Below are 24830 nucleotides of genomic sequence, written 5' to 3'. Positions count from 1 at the left end.
GAAATTGGTTTAGTAAAAAATCAAGACTCTAAATCCCAGTTTCCAGTGCGCTGGAGAGATTTTAGCAACACCTGTAAACAGCATAATAGTGTAATGGTAGTGGTGCATTCATGGTCTCACTCCCCTCTTTCTGTTTTTACAGTTCAATCAGGCTCAACGTTGTCTCAATGCTTGCGTAATTCAGTTATTAAAAACGAATCAGGTGCTGGTTTTCTAGCGACACAGGCTCTCTGTGAATTTTCCCATCCTGCCACCAGGTGTCAATATATCCCTGAGAATAAGTTGGAGCTCGTTTTCCAGCTGGGTGTCGCTTTGATGCCCACAACGCTCTTGACTTTCAAAGTCTGCAACATGCACAGTCTCACAGCAGAGTTGGTGCTGTGCTAGAGTGGAAATGATTCTTCTCTCCTTCTCTTTAAGAGTCCAGTTTGAAGTTGGATATTGTGCAACCTCCGTGCACTTCAGTTTTCTCCTCTGTTGCTAAATCCCCACGTTTTCTCCAGAGTTTACCGACATGTGCAGGCTGCGACACAGCAGCAGTCAGCTGATGCTGTCTGCACATTGTGTTCCCCTCCTCTTTTATTCCTTGGAGGTTTCCGATAACAAACAAGGAGTGAGAAAAAGAAAAACACCCACCCATGTGAGTAAGCATCAAATCATTTTACTCATTCCTTCATTTATTTATTTCTTTATTTTGCGGCCTCCCCCGCTCCTCTTTCTCAACCTGGAGACTGCGCAGTACGCGTCTGGAGGGGGGGGGAAAAGTGCGTGTGCAAGCAGAACTGAGAAAGTTCCGAGCGCAGAGGTGCAGGACGTCCCGTTAGAGAGGCAACACAAGCTGACGGACTGGGAGGACTGCAGCACGGACAGCGCTCAACAGCAGCCAAGACACTGTTCACCTGGGGGAAAAAATGGGATTTCCGACGATATTTAGTTGTCGGATTGCTCTCAGAGTGTATTTGCTTCAGTTCATTCTTCATTCTTCAAATTCTGCCCCTTTGCCTATTCTCAGGTTTCCTGGAGACGACAGCCCCAGAACAGACAAAGAAGTTGCTCTGGTAAGTTTATTGGTTGTTGTTTTCTTTCCCTAAAAGTGGGTCAGCCAGCTGTGAAATGAGCAGTTTTTACTGCTACAGTGCAAGAACTCACTGTGCACTCACTGTTTATGAACTGCATCTAAAGAGTTCCACCATGTTTATGTCTTGTTTTTCTATTTTTTTTTTTTTTTCCTCTTTTCTCTTGCAGCACTATCTGAATAAGTTTTATGGATGCCCACGAGACAGATGTAACCTCATGGTGCTCAAGGACACACTGAAGAAAATGCAGAAGTTCTTCGCTCTGCAAGAAACCGGAGAGATTGATGCCAAAACTGTGGAGATCATGAAAAAGCCCCGCTGCGGCGTCCCAGATGTGGCCAATTACAACTTCTTCCACAGGAAACCCATGTGGCAGAAAAAAGACATCACCTACAGGTCAGGCCATTATCATTAGTCCAGCAAGAAGCTCTTTATGATGGGATTGGGTCTTATAACTAGTAAAGTGGATGGACCTTGATCCGGGCAACAGTGATAGTTATTGTGGCTGCATTATATTTACATCAGTTCATTTTACAGATGATGTCACAGACCACACCCAACATTAGTAATTCCCAAAACAGTGTTTGAACAGTGCAAAACAGTATAAATACAGAGAGATGGACCACAGCTTAGCCCCGCCTGACCCCCTCCCCACCCCAAACCCTCTCTTCAACCTCCAGTCCACCCCACCCCCACCCACACAGCCCCGAAAGGCTTGCATCTTGTGTCTTGCTAAGCCCAGCATTCCTACGCAGTATGTGTCAGGTCTTTTGTTTTCGCTCCGTTCGAGGTTTACAACAATGTGGAATCGGTTTATTTATATCAGCAGTTTTGTGTAACCCCGATCATTCCAGCCCGTCTGCCTGCGTGTTTGTAAGAAAGGCTGCGAGCCAAAGGCAATAACAACCAGAAGATCTCAGGCTGTTTTTTAAGGGAAAAAAGGAAAAAGAGTGGTGCAGAAAGGTTTGTTCAGGATATTTGTTTTTAGGAGAATTTGCACCAGATGACTCAGAGACAGTTACTCACTGGCTTTAACTGGAGTCTTTTCTGTGATCTAAAGTGGTGCTAGCTTTCCCAATGTGACACAAGAACACTATCCTGATGACACTTCCTCTTAAAGCTTAGTACAGCGTTTTGGTACCAACATGAGTCGTCTTACTTTTTACATTTCTGGCTCTAAAATAAAAACTGATCTCTGTTTGCCCTCTAGAATTCTGGGCTACACTCCTGACCTCGACGAGGACGTCATAAACGACGCTTTCTTCAGAGCCTTTAAAGTATGGAGTGATGTCACCCCGCTGTCATTCACGCGCATCATGGACGGAGAGGCTGACATCATGGTTAATTTTGGACGCAATGGTACGACATTGAGAATGACTAGATGGCCCACACTGTAGATAATGTATTGGGCTAATGCGAAATAGTGAACTATTGCAGTTTAGTTGCAGCTGCAGTGTGTGCATGGTGCAACCTACGTTTTCATTTGAGGTTTATTTTATTGCCCTCAAAAAACTTACTCCAGTTGTCACATTGTGATCTCTTGGATTTGAGTAATGGGGCCTTAATGGGACACATGAAGGACAACATCACATTAAATAGATTCCAGGTTTAGTTGAACTAGTTGACTAACTGTGGAGAAGCAATAACACACATTATTACAGGGACTCTGCACCCGGCCAACCTGTATTTTAGAACCACTTTGTAAAATAATGGGACTAAAAATAACCATTTGCTAGTTACTCTGTTAACTACCGTTAGCCATTGATGAGCATGTGGAGAAGGAACACTGTAATCATAGTGTAATGCAAACAAAGAAACATGTACTGCACAAGATTCGAAACAGTTGTTTTAGAAGCAAAAACATTACAAAGGATGTCACACCAGACACATGTCGTGTTTGTCTTGTTTCCTGTTATTTTTGCTTGTTGCCTCATCTAGACGCTTGTTTACCAGTGAGCTAAAAGCTGGACCACTGCAAAAAAAAAAAAAAGAAAATCACTTGTGATATTTGTCTTGAAGTGTTATTACTGAATGACGTCATTAACAGAGCATGGAGATGGTTACCCCTTCGACGGCAAAGATGGCCTCTTGGCACACGCCTTTGCTCCGGGGCCAGGGATCGGAGGGGACTCCCACTTTGACGATGATGAGCAGTGGACACTGGGAGAAGGCCAAGGTAACTGAAAAAGAAAAGATGCATCACTAGTACAGGTGACATGAAGTCGAGTCACTATTCTCTATTTTGATTGTAATTAACTTTGTCTGAACCTTCTGGCGCTCAGTGGCAAATCTCCGCCATCTGGAAACTGAGTATCACACGCTGGCCCAGATAATTGTGTGTATTTCCCATTATCCCAATCCCTCTGTCTGAATTCATCACTTGTGTAAAGTAATCTAACTCCCACTCGCCTGGTGGCACAAAGCAGTCTCACAACCATGGAATGGTTTTCTTATTATAGCTAATGCTTATTAAATGTTTTCTCGCAGTCAAGGTACTCTTTTGTTTCAAGTTGATTAAAACCACATTAAAGTGGATTTGCAAGCACTTTAAATTTGCTTGAGTACACAGGCTTATATATTGAACAAGGTGACATAATGAACGATGTATTGTTATGGTCCTTTATCTTTCTAACAGTGGTGAAGGTGAAGTTTGGCAATGCTGATGGCGAGTTCTGTAAATTCCCATTCTTGTTTATGGGCACCGAGTACAACAGCTGTACGTCTCAGGGTCGCGACGATGGCTTCCTGTGGTGCTCCACCACTTACAACTTCGATGAAGACGGCAAATATGGATTCTGCCCTCATGAGTGTACGTCTGTCTGATGGTTCTTCTTTTTTTAAGTAATGGTTTTAATGTCAAGCCGTACCTGCGTCTTACTGAGTCATAACAATATTTAGCAGTCTGGTAAATGGCAGCAGTGTTTTTCAACAGCGGAAAAAGTAATTCTTCATATCCAATTATTGCTGTATTCAAATCTTTTCTGCTGATTTTGGACTGAAAAAACTAGGTTGGACTGTATGCCAGGAAAGTGTTTTTTTCTCTTCTTCTCTTTTTGTGTTTGTTTGGAACAGATTATGGAATATTTCTTTTCCAAGTTACTGTCCCACTTTAGAACAGTGGGCTTTGTCAGACGTTTTGTTTTTCTGTGTTATGTTGCTGTCCATGGTACTAACATGATTCCGTGCCAAAGTACACATGTACTAAGTTGTTTAATGTGACGAGAACATGAGTGAGGCCTGTTCGTACTGGAACCATCTGCTTCACTACATTTTGTATTGGTGTAAAAAGAATTTCCATTCATAGATCTTTTTATTATGACTTATCTTCTTGTCAGAGCACATTTGTCTTAAATCATCAATTAAGATTATTCATTTTCTTTATTAGCAAGTTGAAAAGTGCTGTGTGAGATTAGATTCTCTATAGTCTAGCTATAACCTATATTTGTTTTTTTTTTTGGCTGTTTTCTGCAGTACTGTTCACGCTGGGTGGAAACGCAGAGGGCTCGCCATGTAAATTCCCCTTCACCTTTCAGGGTGATAAGTATGACAGCTGCACCACTCAGGGCAGAGATGATGGCTACCGCTGGTGTGCCACTACTGAGGACTACGACCGGGACAAAACCTATGGCTTCTGCCCTGAAACTGGTAGGTGGGGTCATATCTACTTAGCTGGGATAGAACCAAGTAAAAACGGATTTTCCTTTTCTGTCACACGGATGCTCACATGCATTGTTTTCAGTTATGGACAGTTCATTTGCTTGTGCAATATACTTTGATGTGCAATGTATGGCGCTCTGCTGTGTGCTGGTTTACAGGAATGCCCCAGTTGAGGTTTTCTGTCTTGCTCGTGGCCGTGAAGGTATTTTAATGTGCAGTGGCAGGGTTTACTTTCCATGCTGTCACTGGCACTGGCTTTAGGATTGAGGAAGAGTAGCACACAGTCAGAGACATAAAGTGATGGACAGTGAAGAGGTACAGCCACTGAGGCTTTCATTTGGTTCGAATTGATTCGGTTTCTAGATATGTTGTTAAGCCTTATACAACACGTTGTGCTGAATATTAAATTATGTTTTTTTTTTTGTTTCGTTTAATGACACAAACCAGTCTTGCCAGACTGAAAATAGTTTCTCTTTGAACAAAAATCTATTTGGTTGTGTGGTTTTTGTTTTTTTGCCTAGTGAATGAGATAATGATGTGTGTTGTGCCAGCTGCTTTCATGATGCTGTTTTCAACATTATTTGTGCCCATTTCACAATATAATACAAACCTGAATCATTCTGGGAAATGCTTGGCATATGAATATGCTCGTAAGACAACGAGATAAACAAACTCCATTGCTCATTTCACCTCTACACTTATACTCATTGTTCCTCAACAGCCATGTCAACAGTGGGAGGAAACTCAGATGGAAGCCCGTGTGTCTTCCCCTTCACCTTCCTCGGAGATGAGTACGATTCCTGTACCTCATCCGGACGCAGCGACGGAAAGATGTGGTGCTCAACCACCAAGAGCTATGATGATGACCGCAAGTGGGGTTTCTGTCCTGACCAAGGTATGAGGGCAATGGCCAGTACTGGAAGTATACAAGAAGTACAGTACAAGTATGCATTTTGTTACCCTTTCTTCAATCACACTCACCGCAACCAAGAAAATAAAGGGAGGAATTGAGGTCTTACGTTTCACAGAAGTGTGGGAGATTCATTCTTTAGTCTGCTTGAACCTGTCAACCTTCAAGTCCTCTGTTTTTAATGTGCTGATTCTCTCTGTGTTCATTGTATCATGTGTCCAGGCTACAGTTTGTTCCTGGTGGCAGCCCATGAGTTTGGTCACGCCCTTGGCTTGGAGCACTCTGACGACCCTGGAGCATTGATGTTCCCCGTTTACACCTTCACTAAAGACTTTAGACTTTCGCAGGATGACATTAAAGGCATGCAGGAACTCTATGGTGAGACCAAATGTCCAATGTGACGAGTCCCCTATACATGCAGAACAAAGAGTGTGTTTTTTTTTTTTTTTTTTTGAGCCAGTGTTGTAATCGCTACCTCAAAGATGATAGATTCTGGCAAATCTCTTATAAACAGGTGTGCCGACAGACAAGCCTTTGCCAACCGAGGGTCCCGTCACTCCAATGGACATCTGTAAGGAGCCAGTTGTCTTTGATGCTGTGGCACAAATCAGAGGAGAGACGTTCTTTTTCAAAGACAGGTAACCAGATCAGCTCGGAAGACATGATATTGTTGACCAAATTAGAAAGTTACTATATTTTCATTAGCATAAATATGATGTGAAATCCATGTCCAACTCTCTTAAAGCTTACAAGCACTGTCAAAGTCTGGCTAAACCCGTTGAAAATGGTCTATGGGAAGATGACAAACATAAACTAATGGCCTACTTCTGGCTGTTAGACATGGGACAATTAGTAACAAGCAGAATCAAACCATTGCTCTACTTGTGTAGTGACAACCAAAACAGTCATCGGTCATAAGCGCAGTGTGCAGTCCTCTCCTCCACTGGCGCCAGGCAACCTAAAATCTAGTAAGCTTTGTGCGTGTCTACTATTTGACCTCTTGTATGAGAGGAGTTGTGGTTTGGTCAGCACTTTGTGAGTCAGTGCATTTTCCCCATACGAAGGTGAATATTTTCTTTGCAGCAGCTGAAATTTGTTACAATCAAGTTTTCCTGAGTCACTTGGAAGAAACACAGTAATCAGAGAAAAGCTCATGTGAAGAAGCAAATAGTCCTTGTTGGTCATGATGTGTGAACTTCTCAACGTGTGCTGTGTAACTCCTCACAATTTCAAGGTTAACGGTTAACAGAGCCGGATATCTGTCGTGGCCGTTTTGGAAGTGGCCACAAAACAATCAGGCCAGCAGACCTCTCCACTAAAGAGTGTAGTGTTTCAGTGAGATGGGTCCTCGTCCCCCGACGAGTAAGAAGCAGCGCCAAGCCACAATCCCGCTCACAAGTCCCGCTTTAACACAGAATTAGTTTTCACCTTGCTGGGGCTCTTCCGTGCATTCACAGCGATCGCCAGTGCAGCACATAAGCTGCGCTCTGTGGACCACGAAACTTTACCCCAGTTGTTGGAAAATCAAGCACGGTTAAAACTTTATTCTCTTCAAATCTGGTGACACTTTGGCAGTCGAACTAAATTAGAAGTATAATACAGATGCAAACATGACATGTAGACACCATATACAGTAATATTCATTTGAGCTTTTGTCACCCGGCCGTGTGCAGCTTGTCCCGTTCACCAGATGTTTGAACTATCATCATCCAGAGTAATTGCTTTCAGCTAGTGAGAAAATCCGAGTCATATTGCATTACTTTGTTGAAATTGACTTGGCATACTGTGTTTGTTAGCTTTCTTGTGTAGCTGTAACTGTTTAAATGTGCTGTAAATGTGAAAAGTGATGTAGGCAACTGAGGTGAATGGAGGAAAGAGTTCTCTGAAGGACCTGAAGTGATCCTACAGTAGAATATATCTCCTCAAAGCCTGAGATCAGTAATGTTTCAGCAGGGCCCTGTTGTTCTGACCTTCACAGCAACTTAATGAGTTGCCTGAAGCCTATGCCAGGCTTGTAAGCTGCAGACCTCTGGTACATGCTGAGTTTTACATCTTCAGTAAAAGAGTGGTGCACTGGAGGCTGCTGGGGTACTATTTACTTAAATCTGCCAGTGTACTAGTATTAGGCCCTATTTTCTCCTGGCTCAGCATATTTATGATGTAGGACAAATCTTGACGTGATGCAATGGGTTATACTTGTAGCACTCCCTGAGCTCAGCATAAATGTGTGTCTGTCTGCCTGGAGGCTTAAGGAGTAGGCAATTATAAAGTCTGTCTCACAGAAACAGTTTAGCTAACCCAATTGTTAGGTTTTCTGTGTGTTCACAGCTGTATTTTTAGGAAACAAATATTGACAGAGGTCTGTTTTTTGTTCCATTACCTTCCAAAAAGTTAATAAAGATAAGTTTGAGGAAGGAAGTGCCGGAAATAACCAAATATTTTATAGACAAAGACAGTAAAAGCTGCAATGACAAACCTTGTGTCTTGTGTGGCATGTTGCATGTACATTAACAGGAAGTTAATACAGCCTGCACTGGATAACGTGAAGGCATCATTCACCTTTGATTCCCCTATGCAAAGATAGGTCGTTTTTTATGGCACGATTTGATGGCAAAATTAGTAAAGTCTAATTCTCATCTTAGTTTGATCATTATCAAAAGTCATTTTTTTGCAATTGGCAGATCCTTTCTGCTTAAAAAATAGGTCAGTGGAAAAGAGTTTGGCGCTGTTGTGCAGCTGTGTATTGGGGATCCAGGCAAGATGGGTCTTGTTCCGCTGGCGTCGGCAGCCTCAGTCCTAACGAGAACCAGATGCTCATGAATCAGACCATTGTGGCTGCTGAAGCACTTGCACTAAAACCTCCTCTCTCGCATACACAAAAAAACACCCACTCCCCCATTGCTCAGCTTCGACCCCCTCCGGCCCTCTTTCACTCTCGTTTCATCCCCAGCTCATCTACCTTACCGTTGCTCACCTACTCTTTCTCTCTCTGCCAGGTTCTTGTTCCGGTCAGTGAACTTCAGAAGCAAGCCCAGTGGCCCTTCCCTAGTGGCCACATACTGGCCTGACCTGCCTGCCAAGATAGATGCTGCTTATGAAGACCCAGTGGAGGAAAAAACAGTGTTCTTCTCAGGTATGTTCGGGGAAAAAAAGTAACGGCTGAGAATCTGATTTAAACTTAAAATATAGATGCTTTATTACATGAACTATGCACCCTGTTTATTTCATCCCTGTGCTTCTGTGGCAATTGGAGAAAGAGTCAGTTAACTTCAGTGAGTAATGAGGAGGTGTCTTCACTCTTTTGTCATGTGAATTCTTTTCCCCTAAGGGATATTTCTACATACTGAAACATTAGAGAAGGCAGGAATGTAGAGCGAGCACTCTTGCGTGCGGTGTGCTCTCTCAGGGCATTTGAGATTTTCCACCATAGTTATTAGTGGTTTATGGTGCATTGTTTGCATTTCACTAATATGACAATCGTCCTGAATACTGATGAGATTTATGTAATATATTTGCCAGCACTGAATACATTAGCAGCAGAGGCAGCCTTAGTAGCCTGAATGCTGATGGTTTCATGATTTATTGTATTTGTTTAATAGATTTGCAGGAATATGAGATACAACTTTGTCCCGTGTTAAAATAGTTGTCTTCAATCAATATAACATATGCCTTCAGTGTTATTTTAGTTATGGTTTTACTTTACTGCTTACTCTTCCACCCCAGGAAATGAGATGTGGATCTACAAAGCAGATCAGTTGGAGAGAGGTTACCCCAAGAGGCTCACCAGTCTTGACCTCCCCGCTGACGTGCAGCAACTGGACGCTGCCTTCAACTTCAGGAAGAACAGGAAGACTTACCTGTTTGCTGGGGACAAATTTTGGCGGTGAGCAGCAAATTCTGTGCAACCACTTGTGAGCCTAAAACCCTTTATCTGACTCATGCTACTTTGTGCTGCTGAGGTCATCAACTCTTACTGGAGTACTGGGAAATGTCTGGATCTGGTTAGTGTTTGGTGTGACCTAAACTGCACTGTAAACCACAGCAGCTCTGCTATCCCTTGTGCAATACGAGAATTTATAGTGTTGAAAACAAATAGTTTTATCACCATGGAAAAGTACGAATGGTGTTGTGTTCTGTGCATGTGTGAGACCTCTCGAGCCGTGATTAAAGGATGCACTTATGCTGTAATGTTTGTACAGATATGATGAAGATAAGAAGAAAATGGACCCTGGCTTCCCCAAGCTTATTGCTGATTCCTGGAACGGCATCCCAGATGGCATGGACGCTGCCTTCAGTCTTAATGGCATTGGTAAAAAAAAAATATATATAATAATACTAATGTGTTATAATTTGTGCATTAAGAGGCTTATTGTGATTTAATGAAGCTGATTGTGACCAGAACATAGCAGCAGGAGTTACCAGATTAATTATACAAAACAGTTTCTCAAGTATATCCTATAGCACATCAGTTCAACCTTGTTTTCTATTGCATTTTCTAAGCAGCAAATGGGTTCAACCCAGTGAAATGAGGACACAGTGAACCCAAGCACAAAGTTATTCGAGCAACAACCTAACAGGCCCCAAAGTAATTTCATTTCATTATTACCATGAGAGTATTTGCTAATCCTCTTAAGAGAAAGTGCAGCTGAAGATTGTGGGAATGTCATTAGCTTTGCAGGTGCAATTTCTGGTCAAAGGCCAAAACATTGGTCATATTCAAATCTGGCCTTAGGACATTACTGAAATGTCAGGGTTTCACCACTTATTATCATTTATCCTCAGGGGGACATGGATTTATATATTTTAGATTTGATTCCAATCCACTCAATATTGGTGGAGACATTTCACTTTTAAAACTACACGAGGCTTTGTACCCTGCGGCTTTGGCTATTTACATCAAACTGTCCTCCATCTAGTATTTGAGAGACATTTCTTTTCAGTTCAAAAGTCATGACATGATTCATTGGGATCATCAATGCCTGTACACAATTTGGTAGCTATACATCAAAAAATCATTGTTGATTGTTGGTAGACCAACTGAAAACCGTCCCTCAAGCCACCCTTACATAGCTACAGCAATTACATGAACTGCTCTGGTTGTAAATCGAGACAAATTTGGGGAAAACAACGCAGAAGAATTCCTTTCAGTTACTCAAATGACCCTCAAAGCACAACCAAGAGGAGATTTGTATTTTCATTTGGGTTATCCTTTCTTTAAAACATAACTGGTGCTCTGTGTGCCAGTTCAATGTCTGCACGCTTGCATTCCTTCTGCTAAGATTGCAGGCAAATCCCGTAAGCTCTACCAGCATATCTGACAGTGTGACTCTGTCAATAAAACTCTCCATTTACCAGAACCAAGCAAGCCGTGATGATGTCACCTAGCCAAAATGAACTGTTTAGAGAAACTGACTACACAAAGGCAATAAGGAAGTCAAACAGGCCTGTGGGAGTAGTCCTCATCTGTGGTCTGATGTTGATAGAAAACGGTCAGTGAGAGTGCAGTTGTCTGGCATCTCTTAAACTTTAACTTGCTGTGAGTGAATAACATACAGCTTGTTGGTGACCAGTGCGTTTAAAGAGTGCAAGAAATATATGGTGGCCAATTTTTGGCTTGACGCTGCCGGTAAACTTCATCTGAGACAGTCGCTGTCAGCCATGTACACTTGGGGTTAGAGGTGGTATGCAGATTTTTTTTTTTTTTTTTTTTTGTCAATGGCAAGCAACCAGGGATTTTTCCATTACTGCTCTCTGAACGTACACGCAGTAGTGCAAGCATCACACCGTGAACAAACAGATTCGTATAAAGCCAGCCTGTGCCCCTCCACAGAGGTGCCTCTGTGTATGCTTCCAGAGTAGCATAAATCAGAGAGAGAGAGAGAGGCTTGACTTTGGCAGCATCAGAGCCTGATTAGATGTTTTAGTCCTTGTCACTTTGATCGAAACTGATTACTTTGTTAGTCTATATGTTTTTTGAAAACCTTGCATATTTTACTGTGATAACACGGTGTTTCATTTTCCCCGGTGTCTTTAACAGATTACAGCTATTTCTTCAAGGGCAACCACTATTTCAAACTGGAAGACAGCAGCTTGAAGATCGTTAAGCTGGGTGAAATCACAAAGGACTGGCTCGGGTGTTAAGCATTTCCAAAATGTCTCGCAACTGGCTAATTCTGTAATGATGCCTGGCCTCATGAGGACATTCCCATAGTAATAAACACAAGTTGAGGTCGCAGCAGTGCACACTGTTGTAATGTTTTTTTTTTATCCTGGCAACTCTGCACGCTTCTGTGGGATACGTGCCCCTTCTAGCCTGTATAACCAGCCTCCAGCTTTGTAGAAAGGCACCTCACAACCTTCTACACAGGCGAAACATAGGTAACTGGATATGTACTATATTACTGTGTGATACTGACGTTTTATGTGTTATGCTGATGCAGATTTATCACATGTACCCCCTGATTTGTTGTTTTTTTAGTTTTTGTTTTTTTTTAAAGTCAGACATCAGGTATGCCCGTACTGCATTGAATGCAGGGCTTATACTGTGCTGTGAGATATTGCCGTTTCTTTTGTTTGTTTCTTTGTTTGTTTCTTTGTTTTTGTTTTTGCAAATTTGATTCTGAGACAAGACTGTTTTACACCATATGAGGAATCCATGTTGGCTTAGAGTTACTTCTATGTCCAGTGTACTAAGTGCAGTTTTATAAATGTGTCAGTTTTACTTTAATTAATTTTCTCATTGTTGTGCAATACATTTGTAAAAATGAATTTGCACAATGTATCTGACCGAAAATGGTGCTTTAGAGATTGCCTTTTTGCATATAGTCCTGTATATGTATATCTACTATACACATTTTATATTCAGTGTAACTATGTCTGATGGCTCTACTTAGTATCTTCTGGATTGCAGAAAGTAGTATTTGCAGGCACACATTATTCTTCATTTGGTTAGCACTTTTTATAGGACTATGCGAGGGAACGGCACAATATGGAGACTGAAATTGTCATGGTAACTCCATGTTGAGTTTCCCTTCACTAATGTTACAGAAAGAATAAAGGCACAGGTTGCCTCTAGAGGCTGTATAGGTTTGCTGCATGATGGAATCATGACAAGAATACCACAGTAGTATTGTTTATTAATCTTTTGTTATATTATCTTTCTTGGGGTTTAACAATACAGTTGTTGTGTTTTGTGTTGATTTTAATGCTTGTGCACTTTGTTACTGTCACCAATAAAGATGGTCTAAGTATAATGTGGATCACTGATAAAGAGAAGAGGATCTCCATACAATTTGCACTGTTCGTCTGGTTTGTCACAGTTGCAGACATTCAAGATACTAAGAACTGTGGGAGAAGAAGTGTTTAGGTCATTTATTATAAGCCAAACGAGCAATATTACATTGTGAATGTACTCTATTACAAGTAAAAGTCCAATATCCAGAGGATTCATGTGAGAGGAAATGCATTATGAGCACGATGTATTTGTTTTTGAGTAAGATTCGCTAATAAAGCAGGTAGAGTGACTCTCAGCAGCTGGATTTGATCTGACTCTTAATATAAATATAGGTATTGTGTTGCTTGTCTTTGTGCAACATGATTCAGCTACTTTATAAATTACTGACTAGCACAGGCATGACATATCTTGTTATAGCTGACTTTATCTTTTCAATAGAAAATCTGAATCTGCAAACTGAGAAGTTGTAAAATAAACACGATAGAGAAAAAAGTTCCAGTACTCAGAATCAGTACTTAGAATAGCTACTGATGCAGAGAGGATAGCAATTAACTAACTAAAGTAACTGAAGCACAAGGTGTGCAACCATACTACAACCATACTACAGTCCAGATTTGTTCCAGCTGAAATGAATATGGCAAAGAAACATTTCTAGTAGTTGATAAAAAAAACCTACAGGCCAAAGATCTCTGATAGAAGACAGTTAGTATGGAACAGAAATAGCAGCTGGTAAAGATTAATCATTAATAATAAACCCTTCCTAAGTAAAACCCTTCACACTGTGGCCTCTTCTTTCTGCCAGTGAGATTTCTGTTTATTATTAAATTGCGCCATCTTGTGGATGTCTAGGAGAACTTAAATCCTGATGCCTGTGCTTTTTTACATTCCTTCACATGCACCACAGATACCTTATGTTTAACACTAATGTACACCATCTGTGGTTTTGTGATCTATCCCATCATTACCATGGGACTCGACCCCCTCCGGCTGCACACAGGAGGTCGGAGGTGGAGCTTGAGGCTGCGGCCACAAAGTCTAGTGTGTGTGTGTGTGTGTGTGTGTGAACACGACCCTGCGATCGTCTGATAGGGGAACGATGAAAGAGCCTGGTCACGGTTGAGGAAGTGAGATGATAACCTAACAGGTCCCCGCCGACAGCCCTCGCCTGTGTCTTCTCTTCCTGGACGACGATGCCGCCGCAGCGAGTCTCCGCTCTTCCGAGGCAGCGATCTCTGCTCCTGCCTGCTGTCATCAACCCGTTTGTGCAGGACACCGAACTAAGCCAAGCGGCTGTCGTTAAAGTGAGTAGGACGCCTGTGCGCTGCGGTGTCCGTGTCACAGCTCCCAGCCCCGCGGGACACGCCGCCGTGTTTCACCTGAAGTGTGAGATTAGAGTCTGAGGCTCAGTGTTTCATCCGGGCCGATAATCTCCTGCAGCGGGGCTGTAACAAGCAGCCTCTGTATGTGGGGGACAGTGAGAGCTGTCGTTTGCTTTCTAGAAAGTTGCCCAGTGCAGTTTTTTTTAATTTTTTTATTTCCAGTCATGCATGGTTTGTGCTCTGTGAAATGTCTAAAGCCAGGGTGCAGTTGACAGTGACAGGGTCTTCGCTCCATGCCACAGGCCTGCTCTGACTGATAATCCACCCTTCTCCATGCAGTGTGTCCTCCTGGGAGTCTTCCTCGTCCCTCTACGGGCCATCCTCATGTGCCTGGTTCTCGCGGTGACATGGCCGGTGTCTGTCATGATTACCTTCAAGCGTCCTCTGAAAGGAGCCGTGGAGCCACTGACAGGCTGGAGACGGTAACTAAGACACAGACACCATGACCCGAAGCATCACAGCGTCCTGCGGAGCTCTGCCTCATGGGCGCCAGTTCACACACTGTCATCAAAAGCCGTGGCCTTTTGGACATCAGACTCACACAGTCACTTAGAAAATCTAAATCAAACCAAAAACCCAACAGCAAAGTGTGCAAGTAGTGTTTTTCTACTTGGTTGCATGTGCAGTTACCCAGATTAGAGCATCAGAAATCTATTTGGCATGTTTTATCTCCTTTCTTTTAAAAGTAGGGTGTTGCAAAAGCATTTTGTGTTTGCAAAGGAACTGCATAGACGAATGTGACCACCATGATGTCGCTATATAGGTTCACTCAGTTAATCCGCAGTGAGGAAGTTGACTACTGCACTAAATCCAGAAGAAGCAGCTTCTTCTGGAACGTTTACTGGACGGTACAAGTGATCAGCGTACTCTCAGAATAATAGCCCCTGAAAGCTCTTGGTTCCCACACTTCTGCTGAATCATGCTCGTCTTGATCATATCTGCACCACAAGCATCACTTCTGTTGCCCTTGAGCTCTCAGAAAAGAAAGTATTAGTGGGGGAGGAAATGAAAAAGTGAACCATCTCTTTAGTTATAAAGTAAGTTAACAGTTTTTTAATAGTTACTGTCATCAGGTCTAAAACAGCTATGGCACTACATCTAACCCATTATCTATATTATGAGGAAGTGTGTGAGGAAAGTTTCTCTATAGACGTACAGAAAAGTCCACGGTGATGCAATTCTTCCTGTTACTAAATTTGTTAGAAATGAACATTTTCACCCCAGTCGCACAGTACACAGCCCCTGAGGCTGATTAGGAAGAACGAAGTTTAAAGACAAGCGCTGGAGGTGTATCTAAAAACACATTTGACAAATGTAGAGCAGCATGTTTGGATTTTACACATTTCTACCGTAGTTCACACACTGCGCTGCTTTTGATTTCCCACTGAGCGACATTTTGACTAACCCCCCCTGAATCCAAAAAATCTAAAGTGTTATGCGGTTATGTCCAGCTTCATGTGTAGGACAGTGTTGGCTGCCTTGGGGAGGACCTACTACTTCAGCATGGGCTTCAGAGTGGTGGTCAAAGGCAAGCAGGTCAGCAGCACCGAGGCCCCGATCCTGGCTGTGGCGCCTCACTCCACGTTTTTTGATGGGATTGCCTGCGTTGTTGCCGGCCTGCCCTCCACTGTTTCCCGTGTGGAGAACCTGGCTACACCTATCTTTGGCAGTGAGACACTTTTAATTTGGTTTGTTGTTTGAGTACAAGAGTGGGCATGTGGAGAGGCTTACTTCTCTTTATTCACTGTGTGTGTGTTCTTACTCATAGAGGGCGTGCACTAATAGTAAGTAGTTATTTTACCGTATGCTACCTATAGATTAATGATCTGTTCAACTCTTTGAGAAACCCACAGACATAGACTCGTTTCAATCAGATATCATAACTAACATTTGCAAACGTACAATATGATGACGATAAGTTGCCCATGTGATAAATGTGGCTTCTTTCATCCATCTGTTCGATAGTTGCAAAACCACAGAGCTCGTTTCACAGAATGATGATGTCATGAATAAGTGGCTGCTTTAAAAAACACACAAAAAAAAAAACAGTCTAAACTATTCTATCTTCTTAGTGGAATCAGTATATTGACATACATCGTGTGTTTGCCCCCCCCCTCCGCAGGGTTTCTGCGCTGTCTTCAGCCTGTGCTGGTGTCCAGACACGATCCGGACTCCAGGAAGAATACAATCCAAGAGATTGAGAGCAGAGCCAAGTCGGGAGGCCTCTGGCCACAGGTCCGTCACAGCACACCAAATGACACATGGCCAAACACAAACTACAATAACAGTTGTTAGCTGAGTGGAGAATACAGTGGCTGAGAAAACCTGGAGCCTGTGATCTAACAAAACCAGAGAGTGACATGTCAGGAAGTTGGTTTGACCTCGCAGTTTCACTAGTTGTTTTGTACCCTCATGTTTTATTTTTAGGCCTCTCGTTTGAAAATCTAGTTGGTAAAAGAATAACTGTGCAGCATTAAACCTTTACTAACATTTACTAATGAGGTTTTGCTCCTCAGGTTCTGATATTTCCAGAGGGAACATGTACAAATCGCTCATGTCTCATCACTTTCAAACAAGGTGAGGTACAAAAAGCTAATTTAATGTAATATGAAGTAAACAGATATTTACTATACGTCTTTTGCTGTCCTTTGTAGCACAGCTAACATTTCCGTTTATGTGGCGTAGTCTTTTTCAGTCGATGCCCACAAATTAAGCAGTCAGACAACCTTTCAGCCTTCTTTATATTGTAATTAGTTTTGCTTTTTTTTTGTTTTTAGGTGCCTTTATCCCAGGGGTCCCCGTGCAGCCGGTGCTTATTAGATATCCCAACGAACTGGTAAATGATTCTCATCCAGCATCGCACCGTTGCATTGGAACACTGTACACTCTAACTAGGCAAATATTCTGAGTCAGCGCCAGAGATGAGTGATACTTCCTGTTGGGGTATTCACACTTATCAACCACATATTAACACTGGTAGTCATTAGGCCAAACCTGAGCAACACATTTTTTCCATTTGAGATCTCTGGTTTTAAACCAGCCTCGGTTGCAGCACAGCTTCGCTGCCTCACCCACCACTCAGAAAACACGTGTGCAGTAATAGCCTGGTTTTACGAAGCTAAGTGCATTCCTTTCTCTCTGCTCTCAAGGATACAGTGACATGGACTTGGCAGGGTTTCGGCGCGTAAGTATTCTTTAACCAGCCGCGCATTTTAAGAGGTTTTTACAGAGTTTTTAAAGTGTACATGTTTGGCCGAGGTGGAATCTGCTTCTACTTTGTCAACACTACGTAAACAAACACTTATAAAACATCCGTGCATTAATTGTCTCATATTGCAGTGGACGTTGGTATTACTGAATTAATAAACTGTGTGTAACTGGCTGCTCTGCTTGTGTTATGAACAGGAGGACGCTGCTGCTTCTAACGATGTGCCAGCTCTACACCACAGTAGAGATAGAGGTAACAGGCATTCTCCATATGTGCATAATGTCCTAACCTAACAATGAAGGTAGTTTACATTTTTATTTTCTGCAGGAAGGGATTCCACATCTCCATGCTAAGTTTTTTAGCAGTTTAGGTTCTCCTTGAGCTTTCATGTGATCTTTATCTCATCATCTCCTTGCTCTGCTTTACAGTTTCTGCCCCCGCATATCCCCACAGAGGAAGAGAAGAAATGCCCGGCACTGTTTGCCAACAGAGTGCGAGAAACTATGGCAAAGTAAGTGCCATGGAAAAGTAAAGTGTAGTGAACATGTTGGTACTAGTAAAAAACAACACGTTAAGCACATACGGAGCCCATTTTGAAGAAGTGGTGAGATTATGTGGTTTAAGACAACACCCACAATTTAAATGAAACCAGTAATTCAACATATTAACTGACATCAGATCTAAATGAGTGTGTAATAAACCAGGTTCTTGTGTTTATTGTGTTTCTCTGATCAGGCTAATCTTTGTATACATACATACATCTTCACAGTCATCACAAGCATATGAGCTGACCACTGTATATGTCCACTGTGTGTTTGCAGAGCTTTGGGTGTTCCAGTGACTGACCACACATACGAAGACTGTCGCCTGATGATCTCAGCTGGCGAGCTCACACTGCCCATGGAGGCCGGCCTGGTCGAGTTCACCAAAATCAGCCGCAAACTCCAGTAAGAACATCTCATTTAAGTACACAGTGAAGATCGAGACCGGCAAGTATGGCTTGAAAGTTTGGGATTTCTTTGTGGTTGTGCTTGAATATGACACATCTTTCTCATTGTGCCCTGCTCCCTCAGTCTGAAGTGGGACAATGTCAGGAAGGAACTGGAAAGTTTTGCAGCCATGGCCAGTTCCTGTAAGGGTGGACGGATCACTGTTGAGGAGTTTGCCGGATTCCTGAAGCTGCCTGTTAGCCCAGCACTCGAGGAGCTGTTTTCACTGTTTGACAGAGTGAGAGAAGTTCATGTTTACAGTTTCTTATATTTGTTTTTGTATAAACAGAACAACTTCGACCACTGATTGAAAGAAAAATAAATGACCAGTTTAATAGTAACATAGGCAAAAAAACACAGCCAACACACCAATGAAAAGCATGCAATAACATACAGAGTGAAATACTTTCCGTCATAATAATCTGCTTATTTACACATTTGAATTTGTTTATTGCTGTGTCTTTGACCCTGTCTAGAATGGAGATGGCACCATAGACTTCAGGGAGTATGTGATTGGTGTGACCATCCTGTGTCGACCAGCTAACACTGAAGAAGTTCTTCGAATGGCTTTCGGGGTACGACCGAGATATTCTGGCATTGTTGAACACCCACTAGGACCCAAATTATATACAGCACAGTAGCTGAATATAAGCTGAATGAAGAGGGGAATAGTCATTGTAGTAGTAGCTTTAATGTGTCAACAAACCTAGTACTCGATGGTTCTCCATCCTTGGTAAACTTGTTGTGGGCAAAGTTGACTTTTCTGATGGACTGTAACTGTAAAGCTAACTTTTATACACTGGAAAAAGTAAACCTTATTTTAACAATAAAATAAGCAGAATGCAACAAAGGAGTAATTTGAGGATAAATCACACAGCGCTGCTACTTGACAGCATGGGCAGCGCTGTAGAAAGAACAGAACAAGCATTTAGAAAGACTTGGATAACGTCAAGTTAACAATGTGTGTCTGTTGCAGAGTGCGGAGTCATTTTACTGGACCTAAGGTCAAATGTGCCTTTGGACAAATGGTTCTGCTGTTTATGTAATATGACTAAAAAACATGTTTTGCCCAGATCATTTTACCTAAATTAATTTCCTCAATTTGACGTAAGCTTATTCTCACCTCAAATCTAATCACAATTCCTAATGGAAAGCCTTTATGAATTATTAATTTATGAAATAGCATGTGGTGTCCCATCCTTTGCAGCTATTTGACACAGATGAGGATGAAAAAATCACTCAGGAAGAGTTCACCGCTCTGCTGCGTTCTGCGCTGGGTGTGTCAGATCTGAACATGGCCAAGCTTTTTAAGGAGATTGATGCTGACGGCTCAGGATTCATCACTTTCAGTGAGTAGACAAAGCCCTAAGACAAAGGTCTGAACTCTGAGCTGCATTTGAGCCTAGTTATTATCTCCCCCAGGACATTGTAGAGTGGGATTATATACAGTAAATAAAAGTGTCATGTTACTTTTTGCTCCCCTGCTGCACTGTATCTTTATGCTTTTCTCTACCGGTGATCATTCAGGTGAATTTCAATCCTTTGCCACAACCCACCCGGAGTATGCCAAGCTCTTCACCACCTACCTGGAGCTCCAGCGATACCAAGCGATCCAGGAGGTGATGCCGGGCGATCTGGAACTGGCCGGTCAGATGAGTTCGGGGGAAAAACAGGAAGACAGCGTGTCTGACAAGAAAGACGACTGAGGCAGGATGCAGATGAAAACATTGCTTGTCTGTACAGAGAGACAGAATGATATAGCTACTGCACTGAGGAGGAAGAAGCAGAATGTTCTTTCAGCAAATTAAGTTATTTGCCACAGCAGAGCCATATTACAGCTCCATATGCTTGCCTATTTCTAGATGTGTGTTTTTAGAGTCCTTGTACTTTCAATTTTAGTGCCTTATAGAGCTTAAAGAACAACTCCAACAAACTGCATATGAAATGTTACATTGCAGCGCTTTCACAGGTGTTTTGATTATGTGTCCGTCGGGAAAACCAGGACATAGGATGAAAATACATCTCATCAGTGTTTTAGTTAATTGTCTTCAGAGTTTTAACGGCAGCGTCGTTGTTTTATGATAGGGTTTATCATGCTTTCCCATAGTCCTTGTAAACCGCCTCACAATGTCTTTGACTAGGGTTCTATACTTTTTCCTTTGTCTTTGTGCTCTTTGTGAAAATTAGGCGAGAAATTGCCAAAGCAACACCTTTTTAAGATATTAGCAGGGTCCTCTGTGCTTTCTGTGTTACAGTATAATTAGTGTACAATAAGCTTTACTAAGACTTTTCTCAGTCTGGCAACCTGCGGATGTTCTGTATTACAACTATGTCTGGCAGGAGCATACATGCTGTGCATTACAGTTTTTCAGCGCTCAGGGACACAGACCTTGTAAGACGGCTGTATAATTAGCCAGAGGTTTGCTTTGCATGTGTATCTATTTGCATTTCTACTGAAGATTGTTGTTGCTGAGACAGCAGCATGCCCGGGCAGCCTTAAGTTGACTTAAGCAAATGAACCACCGAAAATAGGACAATTTGTGAGCAAAAAGGCGACCGTGCTTCTGTTCACAACAACATATTCCAGCGGGGTATGCTTTCACATTAACTAGCTGCACTAGTTTATTTATTTAGCAGGGTACATTGCAATTACACTGGATTTTTTTTTTCTTTTTTGTTAACACTGCAAAGTTTGCTTTTTCAAATAAAACAACAAAACTAATTTAACCTTCGTCTGACTTGCGTTTTCATATTCACCACCAAGGAAACTTCTAATGACTTCTGTGGACTGTTTGTAATGAGCCATGGTGGAAGTGGAGCGACCGGACTGAACCGCTGCTTCTCCAAACCACCACCAGGTGCCAGCAGTTACCTAGTGCAGTTCTATCACCTGTTCTGTTTTTAGTCAGCTTGTGAAGACCAGTTTGAATAACCCATTGTTACTTTGATCCTGTTCTTTAGATTGAGGTTAGGGCCAGACAACAGTAGACTTTATGATGAGTTAGAATAGGATTTAAGGTGTGGCATGCATTGGTAAACACTGGAGCCTGCACAGGTGTGCGAGCACGTGTGCAATGCAGGTACGTCAGTCTGAAGAGTGCTAGTTGTTTGTCAAAGTGGTGGACATCCATACTGTATGTAGATGTTCCAGATGTTTATTTGTTATGTCTTTATAATGTTACTTATGAATGTGATCCCTTTTTTATCATAAGGGAACTAAAAACTACTAAACTGAACTGAACTGAACTAAAACAGAAGCTATCGTATAATGTGAATCATTTCTGTTTTCACTAAAATTACTGTTTTCATCTTAACATTTCAAGAGCTCTATCATTATTGTTTTGTTTTGTTTTTCAAAGCTGGGAAAACCTTGCTCGTGTGTGTTACAGTATGTGTGTTCCATTTCTTCTACGTCTACGCCTCTTTATGACCCAGCCTATTTCCACTGTCAGGAGGGAGTCAGACCATATCATGAATAGGGACAATTTCTCTGCACAAAAGGAGCATTTTATAAAAAAAACAACAACATATCAATCCACAAATGCACCTTAAAGAACAATAAACTGTATGTGTTGATAAAATCACTTTTACATCAGTGTTTGCCGTCTCTCAAAAATCAGTCTGTGTTGAATAAGCTTTCCCTTTTTCTTCTTTTCATAAAACAAGTTGCACAACATCCATCATCTATTGGTCAAAACATGGCTTTTACTGTCCATGAATCCCTTTTGCTGCAATTTACTTTTTCCTTATTAATGAGGAATGTCAGGGGAGTAGGCCAACGCGATAAGGAGGCCATGATGCCAACACAAATCGAATATGTGCTGCTCTAAATTCAGCGTTTGCTCCATATGCTCAAGGAGCCTGAAATGAATGATGAAGAGCTGCTTGCTTCATTAAAAGCCGCTGTTAGACGAACTGTGATTACCAGCTGTGATTTCCACCTTCAATTTGTTTTAACCTTTTCAAACGTACAGAGGCTCATTTCATTTTAATCAAAATTGATGAGACGGCATGGAATCAATTAAGTCACATTGTTGCCGCGATTACAACAGTGTGACTCCTTCTCTACCTGCACAGCACCCGCTCCCCTCTTTGGCCCCGCACCCCCTCCATCCTGCCTCTTTCCACTGCACGGCTGTTGTATATTGCTGTTTCCATTTCAGCCCTGCCTGAGGGGGTGATCCTGTCGCAGTAGATTGTGGGAGATATGTGTTGGTAATCTGATTTGGTCTCCTTAGGACCTGAGTGAGTGAGCAGCCTGCGTTTGTGGACCCAAGCTGGACACAGACCTCTGTATGGATGGGGAACTCACTGTGCCAGGCTGGAAGGAAAGGTCACGGTTGACAGGCCTCACTCTTGAATTGATGTGACACTGCTGTGTGCCTCAGTTTAACCAGGTATCCCAGCTTTCTTGTGCATTTCTTTTTCACAAACCTTGAAAGTATCTGCCAAGTGTATAGTGTTAAGAGAGGATAAATACTATATTACATTTTAACTCTGAGTCACACATGTTGTACATCTCCATAAATACAGGATGTGGAGACTTCACACAAGTTCAAAGTTTTACCTCCTGTACTGCAAAATCACAACACAGCAGAATGCGTCACTGTCTGTTCAACAGTGAAACATAACAAAAAAAAAAGTTATTAGGCTTCCCGACCTGTCCAGGGTGTGCCCTGCCTCTCGTCCAATGACAGCTGAGATAGGCTCCAGCACTCCCTCGAACCTTAAGAGGACAAGCGGTTGGAATAATGGAGGGATGGATTAGGGTTCCTTAGTGCAAGTGTATTTTAGGAATGTTACATAAGAGGAAGAAATCAAGAAATATTTTGCCTTTAAATTCCTATGAAATAGACCTTCCTGCTTGTGACAACAGGATACCTTAGCGTGTGTATATACATTCATGTGACCTCTCCTTTGTTTTGCTTGACAAAATGGAAACAACGTTCTCTAAGGATCAGAGAACTGCACATCAGAACGTCTGAGTGACCCAAAATACTGTACATGTTCGACAGGGCAAGGAAGTGTTCAAGGTAAACAGTTTAAAGTTATTATGACATATTATTTCCATGTCATTCAGCATATTTTGGCAAAATGATTGATGTTCAGTGTAACTTACAATCAAATTGTCTGATCTGGACAATGCTTGGCAGCATAGCATAACTTTGCATGGGGCAATGAAAGATGAAAGATTGACATGCTCTCAGAGCAGATATGGCTGCAATCCAGCCGCTAAGTGTAAATAATTCATTCAACTCTGATGGGTGTTTCCTTCTGTGCACACTGGCATGGTTTTATTCATTTTTGTTGTGTCACTTACTCACAAGCACACGCGAAACTCAGCACAGACATGTCGCATCACCCTTGACTCCTGCAGGCTTAGGCCTGGCAAGCTGTCGCCTTCAGTTCTTCAGGGAGTTCCTCCAAACCTCATTGTTACGTTTCCCTATCGCACCAGATGACACCTTGATGATTTTCTCTCTCCTATTATTATCTCAGGAAAGTGATTGTTCCTCATTTCCTGTGTGATAGTTTATATGAACAGAGGAGGTCTTGGAGAGGGCAGGGTTTGGAACTGTATCAGACACCAATGGCCCGATGGCGTTATGTGCACCCCAGATTTGTTGTCTTTCTCAGTGTTTAGGGTGTTTCACATCTCTGTTGGGTTCTTCTCCAGATGGGTTTTGGATGACAGGCAACAATTTTTCCTGTGTAATATTCGAGGATTGGTCGTCACGAAGTTGTGGAAAAGACATTTGTCTTTTACTTGTCAGTCGTGCCAAATTAGGTTTGGAAGCATTTATAGGTTTCAAACAATCTCAACTCATCCCTCCAAGTTCACCAAGACAAGGAAAAAAACATCTACAGTCACCGTAACCAATAGTTCTCAAAAGAGGGAAGTATATGTTAATGTTTTAATCACTGGACTCTATTATGCAAAATTATGTAAGAGGAAATTATAACGGAAATGAAAAATATATATTCACTATAACAGATGTCCATCTGAATCTAACCTTTAGTATGAGCGGTCAGTCAATCATCCACTATTTCTGTGTTTAAGCACTGTCATGGTTCAAACAGCAGTAAATACTTTAATTACTAATTGCCTCCCACTTTTCTAACTAAACTTGGCGTGTACCCCTTATTGTGCTCTTCATTCACCAGCTGCTTGAGCATTAAAGGAACATAACTGTGAGTTGCTAAAAGAGACTGCCAACACTTGTTCCAGTAATTTTAGGCATTTGAGGACTATGGAGCCACATTCTCACCAGTTTGCTTTGTGGAGAGTAGCTGCTGGGTAAAGCATGCGATGGGATACACTTCCCAGGTGTGCGTGCTGCTGAACATCGGATTCATGCTGCTATTTCTTCTCACTG

The 24830-nt window shown here is 42.1% G+C and overlaps 2 protein-coding genes across 2 annotated transcripts; both read left to right on the top strand.

Moving 5' to 3' along the window:
- The first annotated feature begins 770 nt into the window (after window positions 1–770).
- On the top strand, window positions 771–13172 carry mmp2 (matrix metallopeptidase 2). Its single transcript, XM_026378308.1, has 13 exons — window positions 771–1058; window positions 1246–1472; window positions 2287–2435; window positions 3124–3252; window positions 3712–3885; window positions 4548–4721; window positions 5455–5628; window positions 5866–6021; window positions 6158–6281; window positions 8640–8776; window positions 9367–9526; window positions 9843–9952; window positions 11681–13172. The coding sequence occupies exons 1-13, from the start codon at window positions 912–914 to the stop codon at window positions 11782–11784; spliced, it is 1965 nt and encodes a 654-aa protein (XP_026234093.1). The 5' UTR covers window positions 771–911; the 3' UTR covers window positions 11785–13172.
- Window positions 13173–13916: 744 nt separating this feature from the next.
- On the top strand, window positions 13917–21161 carry lpcat2 (lysophosphatidylcholine acyltransferase 2). The gene is made up of 14 exons (XM_026378180.1): window positions 13917–14178; window positions 14536–14678; window positions 15708–15925; window positions 16379–16491; window positions 16773–16833; window positions 17034–17092; window positions 17406–17440; window positions 17662–17716; window positions 17893–17975; window positions 18286–18411; window positions 18538–18691; window positions 18930–19028; window positions 19661–19802; window positions 19981–21161. The coding sequence occupies exons 1-14, from the start codon at window positions 14068–14070 to the stop codon at window positions 20157–20159; spliced, it is 1578 nt and encodes a 525-aa protein (XP_026233965.1). The 5' UTR covers window positions 13917–14067; the 3' UTR covers window positions 20160–21161.
- The last annotated feature ends 3669 nt before the right edge of the window (window positions 21162–24830 follow it).

Source organism: Anabas testudineus, chromosome 3 (genome assembly GCF_900324465.2).
Source record: "Anabas testudineus chromosome 3, fAnaTes1.2, whole genome shotgun sequence".
NCBI classification, from domain to species: Eukaryota; Metazoa; Chordata; class Actinopteri; order Anabantiformes; family Anabantidae; genus Anabas; species Anabas testudineus.
This window is presented reverse-complemented; position numbering and strand designations above follow the sequence as displayed.

What these genes read in the sequence shown, in the direction of transcription:
- lpcat2 (XM_026378180.1), top strand. Translation starts at nt 14,068, where the DNA reads ATGCCGCCGCAGCGAGTCTCCGCTCTTCCGAGGCAGCGATCTCTGCTC. An exon ending in CCACTGACAGGCTGGAGACG is followed by an intron (nt 14,679 to 15,707) that starts GTAACTAAGACA and finishes GGTTATGTCCAG; the next exon opens with CTTCATGTGTAGGACAGTGT. An exon ending in GTGCGAGAAACTATGGCAAA is followed by an intron (nt 17,976 to 18,285) that starts GTAAGTGCCATG and finishes GTGTGTTTGCAG; the next exon opens with AGCTTTGGGTGTTCCAGTGA.
- mmp2 (XM_026378308.1), top strand. Translation starts at nt 912, where the DNA reads ATGGGATTTCCGACGATATTTAGTTGTCGGATTGCTCTCAGAGTGTAT. An exon ending in GACACTGGGAGAAGGCCAAG is followed by an intron (nt 3,253 to 3,711) that starts GTAACTGAAAAA and finishes TCTTTCTAACAG; the next exon opens with TGGTGAAGGTGAAGTTTGGC. An exon ending in GGGTTTCTGTCCTGACCAAG is followed by an intron (nt 5,629 to 5,865) that starts GTATGAGGGCAA and finishes TCATGTGTCCAG; the next exon opens with GCTACAGTTTGTTCCTGGTG.